General features: G+C 36.7%; 1 protein-coding gene across 2 annotated transcripts in view; it reads right to left on the bottom strand.

Annotated features, from left to right (window-relative positions):
* Positions 1-1,610: 1,610 nt before the first annotated feature.
* ALDH1A1 (aldehyde dehydrogenase 1 family member A1) overlaps positions 1,611-13,832 on the bottom strand; it is a 37,040-nt gene continuing 24,818 nt past the window's right edge. For both annotated transcript variants that reach the window (XM_072859173.1, XM_072859174.1), the window contains exons 7-13: positions 13,525-13,638; positions 11,731-11,833; positions 10,955-11,139; positions 7,673-7,837; positions 5,622-5,779; positions 3,998-4,072; positions 1,611-1,683 (exon numbers count right to left, since the gene is read on the bottom strand). In XM_072859173.1, coding sequence (XP_072715274.1) covers positions 1,611-1,683; positions 3,998-4,072; positions 5,622-5,779; positions 7,673-7,837; positions 10,955-11,139; positions 11,731-11,833; positions 13,525-13,638 — 873 coding nt within the window. The remainder of the gene's footprint in view (positions 1,684-3,997; positions 4,073-5,621; positions 5,780-7,672; positions 7,838-10,954; positions 11,140-11,730; positions 11,834-13,524; positions 13,639-13,832) is intronic.

The following is a 13,832-nucleotide window of genomic DNA, read 5'->3' as shown; positions in this document are numbered from 1 at the left end:
GGCACCTTTCAAGAACAGATACTGTAGAGGCCTGTGGAGACATATACCTGTGCCACAAGTCTTACGTCCAGTTCTTAACTTCATGAAAAAAGGCATCCAGACAAGAGTCATAGGGTGAAAGCCTGATCTGAGTTTTGTTTTAAGCGTCTTATAAAAAAAATAAAATAAAAAATTAACAAGCATACCCAAATGAACAAAACCTCTTTCCTTTCAATACTGTGCAAATTCTCCATACTTGCTGCTTAAAAATTTGTGGTGTGCTATGTTCTTACTAACGGGCAGAGCATGTACATAAGGTCGTATGTAAGGCTGACCCTCTCTAACAAGAGATAAATTGTGGCTCTGGATTCAGTCCAGAGAAAATATGACCCTGTCAGTAGCAGTCTATGTAACTGCTGTACTTGGTGTCTGTAGACCACTGTCCCAGAGCTTATCTGGTGGCTGCTGATGGTGAGCGGCCATTGGAAGGTGCTGATAGCTGCGCTGGCAGAGAATTGTGAAACACCAAAGCTGCACAGACGGAGAGACTTTAGAGGTTATGATCAGCTTGGGACACATATGTGTGCAGAGGGTCTTTATGAGAATAAGCAGCTATATGAAAGAGAGGCTGAGGAAAAAGGATGAAAGGAAACAATGGACTAGAGGAGGAAAGAGGAGGGAGGAAAACATGCAAATTATATGCAGGCATATGAGTACAGGAAAAATGGAGCAGGTATAAATCACAAAGGAGATTGCCTTCCTTCACCCTCCACCCTTCTCTTTTTTCCCTTCAATATTTCTTGCTTGTTATGTTAAGACTTTTTTATATGCTTATCACTACAAAGCCAAGTGCTGGCTCTTTGCAGATTGTCCAGTGTTCTGTGTGTTCATACTTTTCTATTTATAATATTGTCAAAGAATTAGGGACTTTAGTGTCCATATAGCCAATATAGTATACTTCTGATGATCTAAACACACCATTGAGACAGTAGTGGCTCCTTAAAGATATAAAATATGTGCTACATAGTGCCCAGTGGTAAACCAGTGTAATAGAAAAGACTAATGAAAGGAACAATATTAGGTTTTGAAAGTGGATTTTAATATTATTTAATATTATCCAGATTACATTTGTGTAGTATAATGAACAAATTCAGTAGTCTAAGAAATCTATCTAGAAGAAGTCTATTATTTTTGAAAGACACAGAAAAGTATCTATCTGCTAATTACTCATAAGTGCTTTTGTTAAGGCCACAAAGAAAAGAAAATGCAAAGAAATCTTGCCATCTAACATTTAGAAAAGCACATAAATTCAAACTGTACCTGAAGAATATATTGAAAAAGGAACATTTTCATAGCACTACAGAGACCTTCCACTGAAAATAAAAAATAGTTCCTTCTGAACATGAATTTCAAAATTAGTTAGCTATGTACCAGACATTAAAGTTTCCTCTTCTCAGTTAACCACATTAATATTTTCTACATTACTCTTTATATTGTTAATGTAAGCAAGTATCTCTTATACAATCAGAAAGCAAAAAGGTTAATGAATATTTGGCATATAAAACTTTTCAGAATTCAGATAGCCTTTTCAGATTCATTTGAAGATCCTAGATTCTGCACCTCAAGCAGCACTATGAGTTCTTCTGTGGGATTTTGATTGTGACAGTCTTAACTTCTGTGTATTCATGAAGGCCATATTCTCCCCTAGATAAAAGAGAACGAAGAGCAATATTTATGCTAATACTTTTTATATGAGGTATGTCCTGGATGGGATTTTTGGTGGTGCTGTGCAATTGGCCAGATGTATAACGAGTATACTGGACATATTCAGAAGACATCTGTGCAGCTAGACTGCTGCTGGAAGCCTTTCGAAAAGCTACAGCAACTGTCTCCTGAGAAAAGTGGGAGAGCAATTTCATTTCTGTGCAAAAGAATGGCGTTTAATCAGTTTAGTGCATTTCTAAACTGGGTTTCTGTGCAACAGATCAGGCACATGTTAGGTCTTACACAAGCATGCTCAACAAGTTATTTGCAAAGGTCTTCTTCTGATGTCAAGAGTTTTCTCCAGAGTCAAAGAATAGATGCTTCATCTCAAGTAAATGGGGGACATTATTAATCCACTATGAAATCTCCCAGACTGTGAAAAACACTTAAATCTTATTGACATGTTATTAGCGTGATTCCAGCTTTACGTTTTACATGATGAGATGAAGCTTGCTTGTGTGCCTAGATGTTTGACATCTGACACAGTCAAACTATTTAGATATAATTGATTGTTTTATAGAACAAGGGTTTGCTACAGTATAACGTTATCCAGTTCTCACTGCCATCTTAATAGATACCTATGTATGCAAAACAGAAATCTGTGCTCAAGACTCTTGTGCTGTGGGAAAATGTTTACTGATTGTCTTCATTTTTGAAGAGGCATTCTGTTAGTACGTGACATTCAGTAGTTTAATTCATAATGGCATTATCATTCCAAGAATTATACAGGGAATTTTATTCTGGGATTCAAGGAAGTCAATGGCTTGACATACTGATTTCCTGATTATTTCAGTGCAGTTGTTTCACACATATTTCCACCTCTCCTAAAACTGATTGCCACATGTTTACAAAACTTTTTTCCATGGCAAACATCTATCTGGTGTTAATTCCTTCCTTGCACTTTAGCAGGAATATTTTTATTGGTTCACTAGTTGTGATTTTCACATTTGCCCAAAAGCTTAACTCCTTCAAAATGTACTGTTATAGAGAATATTAATCTTTATGATATCCTATTACAGTTTTCCTGTTATTTCCAGCAAATAAATCCCCAAAATATTTCTGCTGTAATTCGGAATTGATGATCTCCCAATTTTTGGCACCCAGCAAATGCAAAACAGTTCTTGATAGTAATGGCCTAAATTATTGTGTTTTTCATTTTGACATTTTCTAAAGCTCTTAGCTTTGGCATAACTCTGTTTCCTTTGAAGTCAGTGGGAGCTTTGCCATCAGGAGCAGATTGAGTCCAGTGATGAGCAAGCATAAAAACCCTAGCCTTTATCTCTAAAAAAAAAAAAAGAAAAAAGAGAAAAAGAAGTTCTGAAGGACTCTACTTGCATATATATTTTTTAATTACTTCAATTATTCATTAAAAGTACTATGCATTTGGCTTAATAAAAAGGAAAACTTACATGTTTTGATTTTTATTCATTGTTTTAAAAATAATTTGTTGTTCCCAGTTATATGGCATTTTAAACAAGGACTGCTTGTGATTTATGTTCCAAAAAAACCCAGAAGACATAATTCTACATAATGTAATGAACATGTACGATATCAAATATTTCATGATATAACATCTTACACATTTACACATTACAAGATTATCTTGCTAATATGAAGCTCAGGATAAATAAAAGTAAGACATGACATGATTCATACTGAAACTGGACTAAACCTTAGAAGTCTGAAAGAATTTGATTAGCTTATCATTTCTGTATACTCCTCCACTACTAGTTTGGGAAAAGACCAAAGGTCTGAAGACTACAGCGAACTATTTTTGTCATAACTTTTGACCAAGCTGGAACATACTGTGAAAATATTGTTGTTACAAGACTTTTAAACTGAAAACTCTTGTTTACATCAAAGATTTTGAAATGTCTTGTGTTTTCAAAAACCTAGCATTTAAAGGAGATTCCACAAACTACACACATACATATCTTCATGCAAATGACACTTTCTATATATATGCAAAAACTGTAACCCATAAACACAATGATCAGTTTTGCATATCAGTAGACCACAAGCTAATAAAAGTGGTCATTTGGAAAAAGTGTGTATCTAAGTAATTTTCTTATTTGTTTTATAGAGGAATTCTTTGCTTGACATTGTCTTTGACAAAATGAAGCCTCTAGACACTATATAGACTAATTTGATAAAATCTTAAACTGGGCATCCTAGTTATGAATGTTTAAAGTTGTGTTTTGGAATTTCATTTTGCAGTTTCTGTGAATCTACATTTTAAAAAGTATTTACTTACATTTCTCGTCCATTTCCTGACATCTTAAATCCTCCAAAAGGACACTGAGCAGACATTGCACTATAACAATTAACCCTGGAAGAACAGGAAAATTACTTTTGACAGTGTGAAACAACTTTTTTCACTTCTGAAAAATCAGTGTTTTTCTGTCAACTGTAAAAAACTTGTGGTGACAGTCACAAACTATATCTGCATAATATATTTGTAAAAATATATGTAGTTCAAAATTCAGAGAAACACAGCATTACCAGAAACTACATTTATGATCAGGGTTCTAACACCCATCAAGGGTCTTCAAGCAGAGTGACAGACATAACTTTCTCTGATAGTTATGATAAAATTCCTTCCTAACTAGTATTTAAGCTCTCAAACCAAAGACTAGTCACAGTTAAATCTTCTGCAGGTACACTTCCAATAGATAAATTCAGGATCTCTTCAGTATATATTTAGGAAGTTTTGTTCTGTTCTACTCAATGTTAAACCATATTCTGTATTGTGGTTGAGAACAAAAATACAATAATAAGTAAGAAAGGAATTTCACAGGGAAATTTGTAATATGAAGAGTTTTGGCAGAATGTGAATTCTGCTGCCAAGCTGAGAAGCTCTTTTTGTCTTGCAACACTGTCAAATCAGATATTCTCTATTTTCATATCTTATAATTTCTCCTGCTGCCAGACTACTGGTTTCAACAAAAGAAGTTCTGCTCATAGTTAAGAATTCCTAGACAGACCAGCAATCACATAAGAGTAAAAACCAAAGATCCCACCTTTGTTCTAAACTTTCTTCCATTTAAAGAATACTAACTCCTAAGTCAAAACTGTTAACTTATTTCTAGAAAGTGTATGTTTTTAGGTCACAAGACCTGGGCAGGAATTTGCACTGGTTGCAAGTTCTTTCAGATAAAATGCAAATTTGACACATTTTGCATTTAAGTAAAATTGTTTGTTCCCTTTCTAATGCATTGAGATAACTGTAGGTGAATACAGGTCTGTCCATGATAGTCATTAGACTCAGTCTGCTATTCCTTCAGGCTTTCACTCTTGCATCTCTCAGCCTTTGCCTTTCCAGCTCCAAGTAAGTTGCCTCTTTCTTTTCCATCGCTGGAAATAGTTTTCCTTGTACTTCTAGCAGTTCTCCCCCACTTGTGTTTCCTTCCTTTTCTCAACCACATTTTATCAATCTTTTCCATCACAGGTGGATGTTCTGCCCAGGTTAATGGCCACAGAACTTCAGATAATTAATTTCTTTACACAGTACAGAAAATGATCCCCGCAAATTAAGTATGTATTGGGCTATCCCCAGATCCTGAATAGAAAGGAAAGTGGCACTCTCATTGTATTTCCTTTTGTCTCCTTTCCTTTTTAGCAAGTCAATTTCCTTTTTCAGACTAAGTTTACAGAACAATTGTGTGAAGACTTACAAGAAGTATTTATTTAATAGCATGTTAAGTATGGAAAGGTGAGGGGAAGAGAGACACAGGAAGACGGCATTAGTCTGCCTCTCTAAATATGACAAGCAATGGAAATATAAAAGTATACCACCCAAAGAAGTGTTGAAATGTCCTACAATTACTGCCATTGGCACCTGCAGTTCTGAAGGAAGAATTAAAAAAACCATTGCTTACCATACTGTTCCAGCCTGAAGAGCAGCTGCAAACATCAGTGCTTTATCAATGTCTTTGGTAAAAACTGCTGCTGCTAAGCCATAGGTAGTATTGTTTGCCCTCTTGATAACTTCATCTATAGTTTTAAACTTCATGATTTGTTGAACAGGTCCAAATATCTGTTTCAGACACATGTAAACATATGAAGAAGACTAGTATAGCTTACCATTGGAAATAATTTATATTATTAAAATTTATTTCTGTCAGATGGCCTTATTCCTGAATTCATTTAATCAAGGGTGTACCTCTCATAATGGAGTTCTAAAAAGAATTATAAATTCACATAAAGATAAGATTTTTGTAGTATGGAGCAAATCAAGATAGCCTATTGTAAAATATTAATAAAACAATAAATAAATAAATAAAATGATAAATTATGTAGCATGGAGTCACAGTGTGTTACATGTCATACTGGTTACAAACGAACTGGTATTTTCTTGGTAAGCTCCAGTTTTAGAGTTGAGAAAAACATTCAACATTTCCTTCCCCTAAGCTTTCTATTCAACTTTTATCTCTGCAGGTAGCTGCACAACTGGGCATGTACGCCAAATGAAACGATTAATTCTGCTGTCCATATGGGTGTTATGCAAGAGAATAGTCCCTCAGGCTTGGCTTTCCCACTACCACCGCTCTGTGTTCTCAGCCAGAGGTGCCCATGCCCACCACACAGTGCCAACGCTGTGTAGGGCAGGGGGCATTACCACATCTAATTACTTCTGTTCCAATAGATCATGAGCTTTCCACTTGATTTTCCTGGAAATTGTTTAGTGCTAGTTTCTAACTAGAGTTGCAGGGATTGATTTACATAGATCAGAAAACCACTGATCGTTCCCTCACTGTTCAAGCTGTGAGTTTCAGAACCTGGATATTCTTTAAATTGTGTGGCTCTCTGGGTTTTCATTATTCAATACACTCAAAATAGTGAGTGTGAAGCAGGTCTTGTACTGCTGACCCAAAGGAAACTAATAGATCTGTGAAGAAACAGACCTCTATGCAGTTTCCTACCTGCCTCCCAGACTGCAGAAACAATCCAAATTATTTCTTATACAGCTCTCTCCTGTTTTACAGCTCTCTCCCCATCACAATTAACTCTAGATGCTCTGGTGTTCATTTGAACTCAGCCTGTTGACTCTTGCTGAATGTACTAGGTACATTCAGCACACTGCATGAGCAGTATCGCTGGCTGTATAAATCAACACCTACATTTGTAACAATTTTGTAGGAGCTTTCTAGTATGAAGAATTGTAATGGACACCAATTACAGCACAATTGTATCAGTTATTAATCAAGATGAATGTAAAAAAACAGAGAAGAGGTCGTGACTGGACTTTCAGGCTGTGTTTACAGAACTGTTTTTCTCAATGGCATAGCAGCTCTGCACTTATAATTCTCTCCCATTCCTTGCAGATGATCACTTCTGCCCTGGCACTGCCACCTTAGTTGCGTCAGTAAAAGCTTCTTCGACTCTGTGTAGACACATCAGCAAACTGATCTAGGTTAAGTAACCCTGCAGAGGCAAAACTCTGCTGTAATTGCCACCAAAAAAATGCCTGTGGAAGCACAATCTATTTTCTCGTATTACAAAATAGCTGCTTGGTGCATATTGTGTCCAAACCCCAAATTAAGTGGCTCCTTAGGCAGTGCAAAGAGTTCACAAGCTGTGCCTTCAAGGTTTGCTTCTCTGTTACAGGTTACTGTGACTCTGATATGTGAGACATGGGCAGTGTGGGATGATGTAAACAATCCGAACTTCAGCATTTCTTATCTACTGACAGCTTAAGCTGGAGCCTTTGTTGGCAGGCCAGCCTCATACTCCTCTCCCTCACCTCCACTGAATTGGTGAAACGGGCATCAGAAACCAGGAAAAGCATTTTAAATACCACTTGGATAGAATGACAGATTTACTGAGAGCATTTTTATGTAGCCACTTGACCTTCTAAAATGGATGTTTTGTACAGACATTTAAACAGACAATCTCCAGTGAGAGTACAGACTGCCAAGAATTTATTTACCTCTTCTTTGGCGATGCGCATATCATCTGTAACATTAGAAAAAACTGTGGGCTGGATGAAGTAACCTTTGTCTCCCCATGGACCTCCTCCACATTCCAGTTTGGCTCCTTCTTTTTTCCCACTCTCAATTAGCTCCAGGATTTTTTGAAACTGCTCCTTATCAATCTAAGTGGAAAGATATTACAAGGATGAACAGTACACACTGATAACAAGTGTTCTGCTAACTCATTAACCAAAACCTAAAAATGTTCCAGCTTTGTTCAATTGCATGTGTTGAAGTGGAACAGCTGGAGAGCCCTGCAAATATTATTGTCGCTAACTTCTCAAAACTTTGCAGGCTTTTCTTAAATAGACCAGTAATCAGAAATTTTGACATAGGAGAATCAGCTGTAGAGGGACTGATATCCTGGTTTTCTTTAGTAAAAAAAGAAAAATATATATAAAATGAAAATGTTTTATACTTCTCTCAGTACTCTTGCCAACTGTAAATGGTTCATCAAAATAAAAATTGCTGAGCTTGATTCTGCAAAAAACCCCAGAGGCTTGATCTAGCTAGCAAGACTCTTCTGTACTTCACTAGGTCTGGTAGATTGGCCATAGTGTTTTCCTAAACTATTAAAGGAAATTAAAAAGCAACAATAAAATATAACTGAAATTCTATGCTGTTTTCAGTTCATTCTGATTTATTAGTAGAATAAAGACACTTACTTTTGTGGTTTGAGAAACATAGATGGCAGATTGTTTACGGTATGAAGCCAATCTCTGCCCCTCCACTCACCCAAGCCTACCAACAAATTCAACATATGTCAAGCATATTGCAGTTTGGCTCTATAGTATGGTAAAATGCATTGCCTTTGACTGGAAAAGGAGTTTATGGTGGCACTACAATAGGGGCTTATATTTCTCTAACCCCTTCCAGTTTTCAGTGGCAAAGTGGATAAAAGGAAATAGTGTAAATGAGAGTAGAAACAGATCACACATCGTTTCCTCTCCTTCCCTCTCCAAATCAACCAATCACCTCTTCAGGCCTGAAGGGAAATTTTTCACAAGATAACATTTATGTCAAGAAAAACTCAGTGGTAAAGATTGTTTGGTAGAGGCCTCTAACACCCTCTTTTTTTGTTGTTGTTGTTCCATTTTCATGATTCTTTCCTTCACTATTTCAGAGTTCAGCCCTTCAGGCACTGACTCATGAAGATACTGAGATTACTTCTAGGGGGACTCTTGCACAGAAGCTTCTTCTCTGTGATCATACTCATCAGTCAGCAGAGTAGGTGTGTATCTTATTCTCTTATTTGTGCAATAAAAAGGTCATATTTAAGCAACAAGATTTACCATGGTAGTAGGACACAACAGTATTTTCAAAGGTTCTGGGGAATCCTGGATGAATATTAGACTAAACAGCTATTCAGCTAAAGCTGTGATAAAAGCTTATATTTATAAGGATATGAATTTATAAGGATATTTATAAGGAGGCGGTTTTTAGTTCTCTGCGCTCCCTTTGTCATTTTGTTTTCAAACAATTGCCTTACTGCATGCTGAAGACATAAAATGTCTTCTACCCCGGTGGCCAAATATCTCTTGTGCATAAACATCTTGAAGAGAAGACAAGGTTTAGATACAGCTCAAGTTGCTGTCGGTCGCTCCTTTGTTATTATTATCATCATTATTTTTCTTAATAATGTGTGAATTAGCATATATATGACCTTTGAATTCCAGTAGGGCTTTTGGCTCTTCTTTGGTGCCCACTGTGCAAAGTGTTACCCAAACTTGCTGCCTGAGGCAGGTGCTGCCCCCGAGGGCCTGTGAACTGGAGGACAAATATGGCTTTCAAGGAGGCTCTATAAGAGAGCACAGTGAATATGCCTGATACAGTCTATCATTTTTTGTTTCTAGAAAGAATTAGTCAAAGAACAACAAGGAATTTGAAGACAAAGAGAGATATTTAACGTAATTACCACAAAAGAAATGCACCTAAACAGCATGGTCACAATTTTCCATTAAATGGGATCACACCAGTTCTAAAAGGAGAAACTTTGCTAACCTGTGAAAAAGTTAAGATTTCTGCTAAAGTTTGCTAAGAATAAAAAGAAGTCAGGAAAGGCAAATGGTGAGACTGGAGGAGAAAAGAGTCTTCATGCTCTTTCAAATGTTTTCAGTACTGCTTTTTTTCACATTTAACCTTTTTTTTTTAGTAAAAGTTTACTTCTACCTTTCATTTAAATTGTTAGCATGAATTTCAAAGTCAGTAAAACCACAATAACATGAGAGTGGATTCCTGTTAGTTTTGTATTAGCTGTACACCAGACACCTGGAGTTTACTTGTTTCAATCTTCCTGTCCTCTGGCATCTAAATTTATTCAGCTGAACATATTAGCTTGTTAGCAAGACACATTGCGGGATATCAAAATAGCATCCTTACTATTTTTAAGTTTTCCAAACCTTGTGTGGCTTGGAATACAGTTTTCCAATTTACTTGGTGTCTTTGATTACTTAAAATGACTGTGATAACCAATGAAGAACACATTACACTATCAAATGTGTGGGAGCTGCTTTGTCTCCAGCTGTTGCTTTGTCTCTAATACAGTTCCTTTTTTCCATGACAATCAAATATGTGCATAATAGCTCTGCCAAGAAAGTAGGTATCCTGTAGTAGAAGCTGATATGGGAATAAGACTCTAGATGAAAACTAATTTAACAATGCTCTAATGTGATCCACTGAATCCACAGCATTGTTATAGCTATGCTTTTTTAATGTTGCATTTTAGCATTCGTTTAATGGGGAATCTGTTGGCATAACCTTTTAACATAAGCAGGAAAAAGTACAAAATGATGCATTTTAATTGTGTAATATTTTAAAACTGAGAGCAGCATAATGAAACACTAACACCTTGGAAAAGGGGAAAGGTAAGTATTAAATTTTATTTCCTCAAATACTCACTTACAGTGGCACTATCTAAATATAATGTTAGCAATCTCTGACATGGGTGATTGTACTTGCGTTTTTACAGCTGTTGCATTGGAACTTTCTCAAAGCATTTCAGTCCTATATAATTGTTCCCATTCCATAATAAAAAGAACTGGAAAAGAGAAAGAAACCTCACCCTTAGGCCTATGATACTGGCACAAACAACTGTCACTCCAGTGTCTTCCTCCTGGTCCTCCAGACTAACCACTAGACAGCTGTACTTAGCCTTGAAACTAATACAACAATAGGTTTAGAAATACATTAAACTGTGGTGTTGTGTCACAATTCTATTGGAAACACGTAACTTTACTTACTTGAGGGCCTTGCTGTACACCAGGCAACAGAGGATTCCCAAGAGTATAGTTCTTTGCTCGTTCAATGCTCCGGCGAACAAACTCATCATAAATAGGCTCTTCCACAAAAATCCTAGATCCTGCTATACAACACTGTCCCTGGTGGTAGAACAGACCAATATGTGCAAATTCCACAGCAGTGTCCACTGCAAAGAAATGCAGAGTTCATCAGATCATAACCTTGAATGGTCACGTCATAAATTCTTTACAAACCTTGGTCATTCTATCTCATTTCCCGTTTTAGCACTTTTGATTTTTATGGCTCTTTAAAACACAGATATTCATCCATTTACTTATGTCCAAAACTACTCTTATTAAGAGTAGCACAGTACACCTAGACAAACACACATTCAGATGTTCTATGTGAAATGTAGATTCAACATTATTTGCCCTATCAGTAGTACCAAGAGGAATAGTCAGCTAGAATAAACATGTATAAGATCCTTCTAGCTGCTTTTGCATTAAAAAAAGTAGGAAATTAAATTAGAATGCTCTGCATTCATGTTGCATTAGGATGATCCTTAACTACAGTAAGGGTGGACAAGCTGTCAGAGGTTCATATCCATTCAGGAGCCACCAAATTTTGGTGGCGATCTAACTTAAAACCATGGCGTGACCAGAAAACATTAAAGATTACTCCTTCATTAAATAGGTACAAACAATTTACTGACAAAGAAAATAAAAAGAACATGGGACTTGCAAAAGACTTAAGTTTATATAATAAAAATGCTACTAACAGTCTGCATCCGCAAATATAATGTTAGGACTTTTTCCTCCAAGTTCCAGTGTAACTCTCTTCAGATTGCTCTTCCCTGCTGCTTCTTTAATCAGTTTGCCAACCTAAAAGGTAGACAGAGGACAGCTTCATCTCGAAAAGTTTATTATGACTCAATAACACTTCTCTGAGTTCTTCAGAGATGAAAATCAGTTCACAGTTGTCTACTATCCCAGTAATTGTAGAAATGAAAAATAAATTAAAAAAAAAAAATTGAAAAAAAGAGTCAAGGTGAAAGTGACTTGCAGTCTATGAACCAGGAATGCTGTCTAGGAGTTTCCCTGTGGACACACTCATGCTAACTGCCAAAGATGACTGGTGCTTTTTTGGTTACCACCACTCTGCTTGCTTTTATCTGTAATCTAAAGTAGGCACCGATTTCTGCTCTGCCAGTTACTCCCATTAGGTTGAAATTCCTCTGTTTTGTACACGGGAAATCCCTTTGATGCACAAAGTGTATGGGAGAAAAAGTAGATATCTACACTGTCTGCATGGCCAACTCTTCCTTATTCCAGTTTCTCCCTTAGAAGAAAGAAGAAGAGGAGATGGACACTGCGAGGCAGAACCCCTACCCTACTTCTTTCCATTGATGGCATAATCAAAGGAACTACTTAATATGAATTGTCCTGGGAAAACTGTGAAGGGAAACCATGCTTTTAGTCTTTGTGACTTTGGTCTGTAACTGCTCGCGTGTAGCAACCATCAGGTAGCTTCCTCCCTCTGTCAGCCTTCTTGCCTTCATTTCTCACTGCTAAATTACACTGTCAGAAGAAAAGGACTGTCACCAAAGTCTATGAATACACCCTCTGGTCCACCTGCCTTTGGAGGGACATGAGGCACTGGGAATGGTAGTTGTTACTATCCATGGGGAACATCTGTGGGATATTTCTCAGATGTCTGGTTTTTGTGTTGTTTTCCTTTCCTGTTACTTTAGAGCTAAAGGTTTCTAAGAGTAAACATAGTTTACTCAGTGTGTACTGATCCTTGCACTCAGTGTGTACTGATCCTTGACATGAGGCAATGATATTTAGCTTCGGAGTGTACATCCAAGAAGTTAAAAGACCAGTTAGCAGCTCTTCCCCGTAGCATGCATACAGACAGATAATAGAATGTAGTGTTAAGGATATAGTTATATAATGCCTGCACTGAGAATCGATCGTATCACTCACAGTTCTTCAGAGTGAAGGTTAGGGAAAATTAACAGTGACCTTCCTTTCAATTATGAAACTGATACATATTCAAATACTCTTCTAAGACCACCCAAATGATCATCAGTATCATTCCAATACCGAAAAGCCATCACCTCACCTACGTGTGTGCAGAACCAGGAATGAGATTTCTGAAGTACCTTCCTACCACCTTGTTGTTATTAAAATTAGAAAGAACAGACCACAGCCTGTTTCATCTTTTTTGTATTTTTTTTAATTTTTTTTTTTTTAAAAGAAGCAAACAAAAAGTTATAAAAATGTTTTCTTTTTAAAGGACAAGACTTAAAACAGCCTTGGTATACTAGAACCTATTGTATCTCATGGAGTGCCTTTGTTTGAAGGGCTTTCCTGCAATACAAAGATTGTTTAAATATGTTTAAAGTTAATAATAACCAACAAATCATTAAACAGACTTTGTTTAACAAACCAGCAGCCAAAAGAAAGAAAAAAGTTAAAATAGTTACATAGAACAAGTTACACATTAAATCATTACTGGGAATCAGAGGGGCACATTTCCTGCTTATATTTTCTTGCATTCATTATAGTACCTCTGTAGAGCCTGTGAAAGCTACTTTATCGACATCCATGTGGTGAGAAATTGCTGCTCCAGCGGTGGGTCCAAAGCCTGGGACAATGTTCACAACTCCAGGTGGAAATCCTGCCTGAATTGGAAGAGAGAACCATGTAAATTTGGGGAAGGATAATGGCTAGAAGAACATGTCTCATATAGTCTTAATTCCCTTTTCAGTTCTCCAGCCACCTTTTCTCAGTCATACAGTTATTCTCACCCCTAAAGCCCTAAATGTGTTAATTCTCACATGATATACACCCTTTCTCCCTCACCTGTCTTTTAGGT

Source organism: Ciconia boyciana, chromosome 4 (genome assembly GCF_034638445.1).
Source record: "Ciconia boyciana chromosome 4, ASM3463844v1, whole genome shotgun sequence".
NCBI classification, from domain to species: domain Eukaryota; kingdom Metazoa; phylum Chordata; class Aves; order Ciconiiformes; family Ciconiidae; genus Ciconia; species Ciconia boyciana.
Note: the sequence above shows the minus strand (reverse complement) of the source record. Positions and strands in the feature narration are given on the sequence as shown.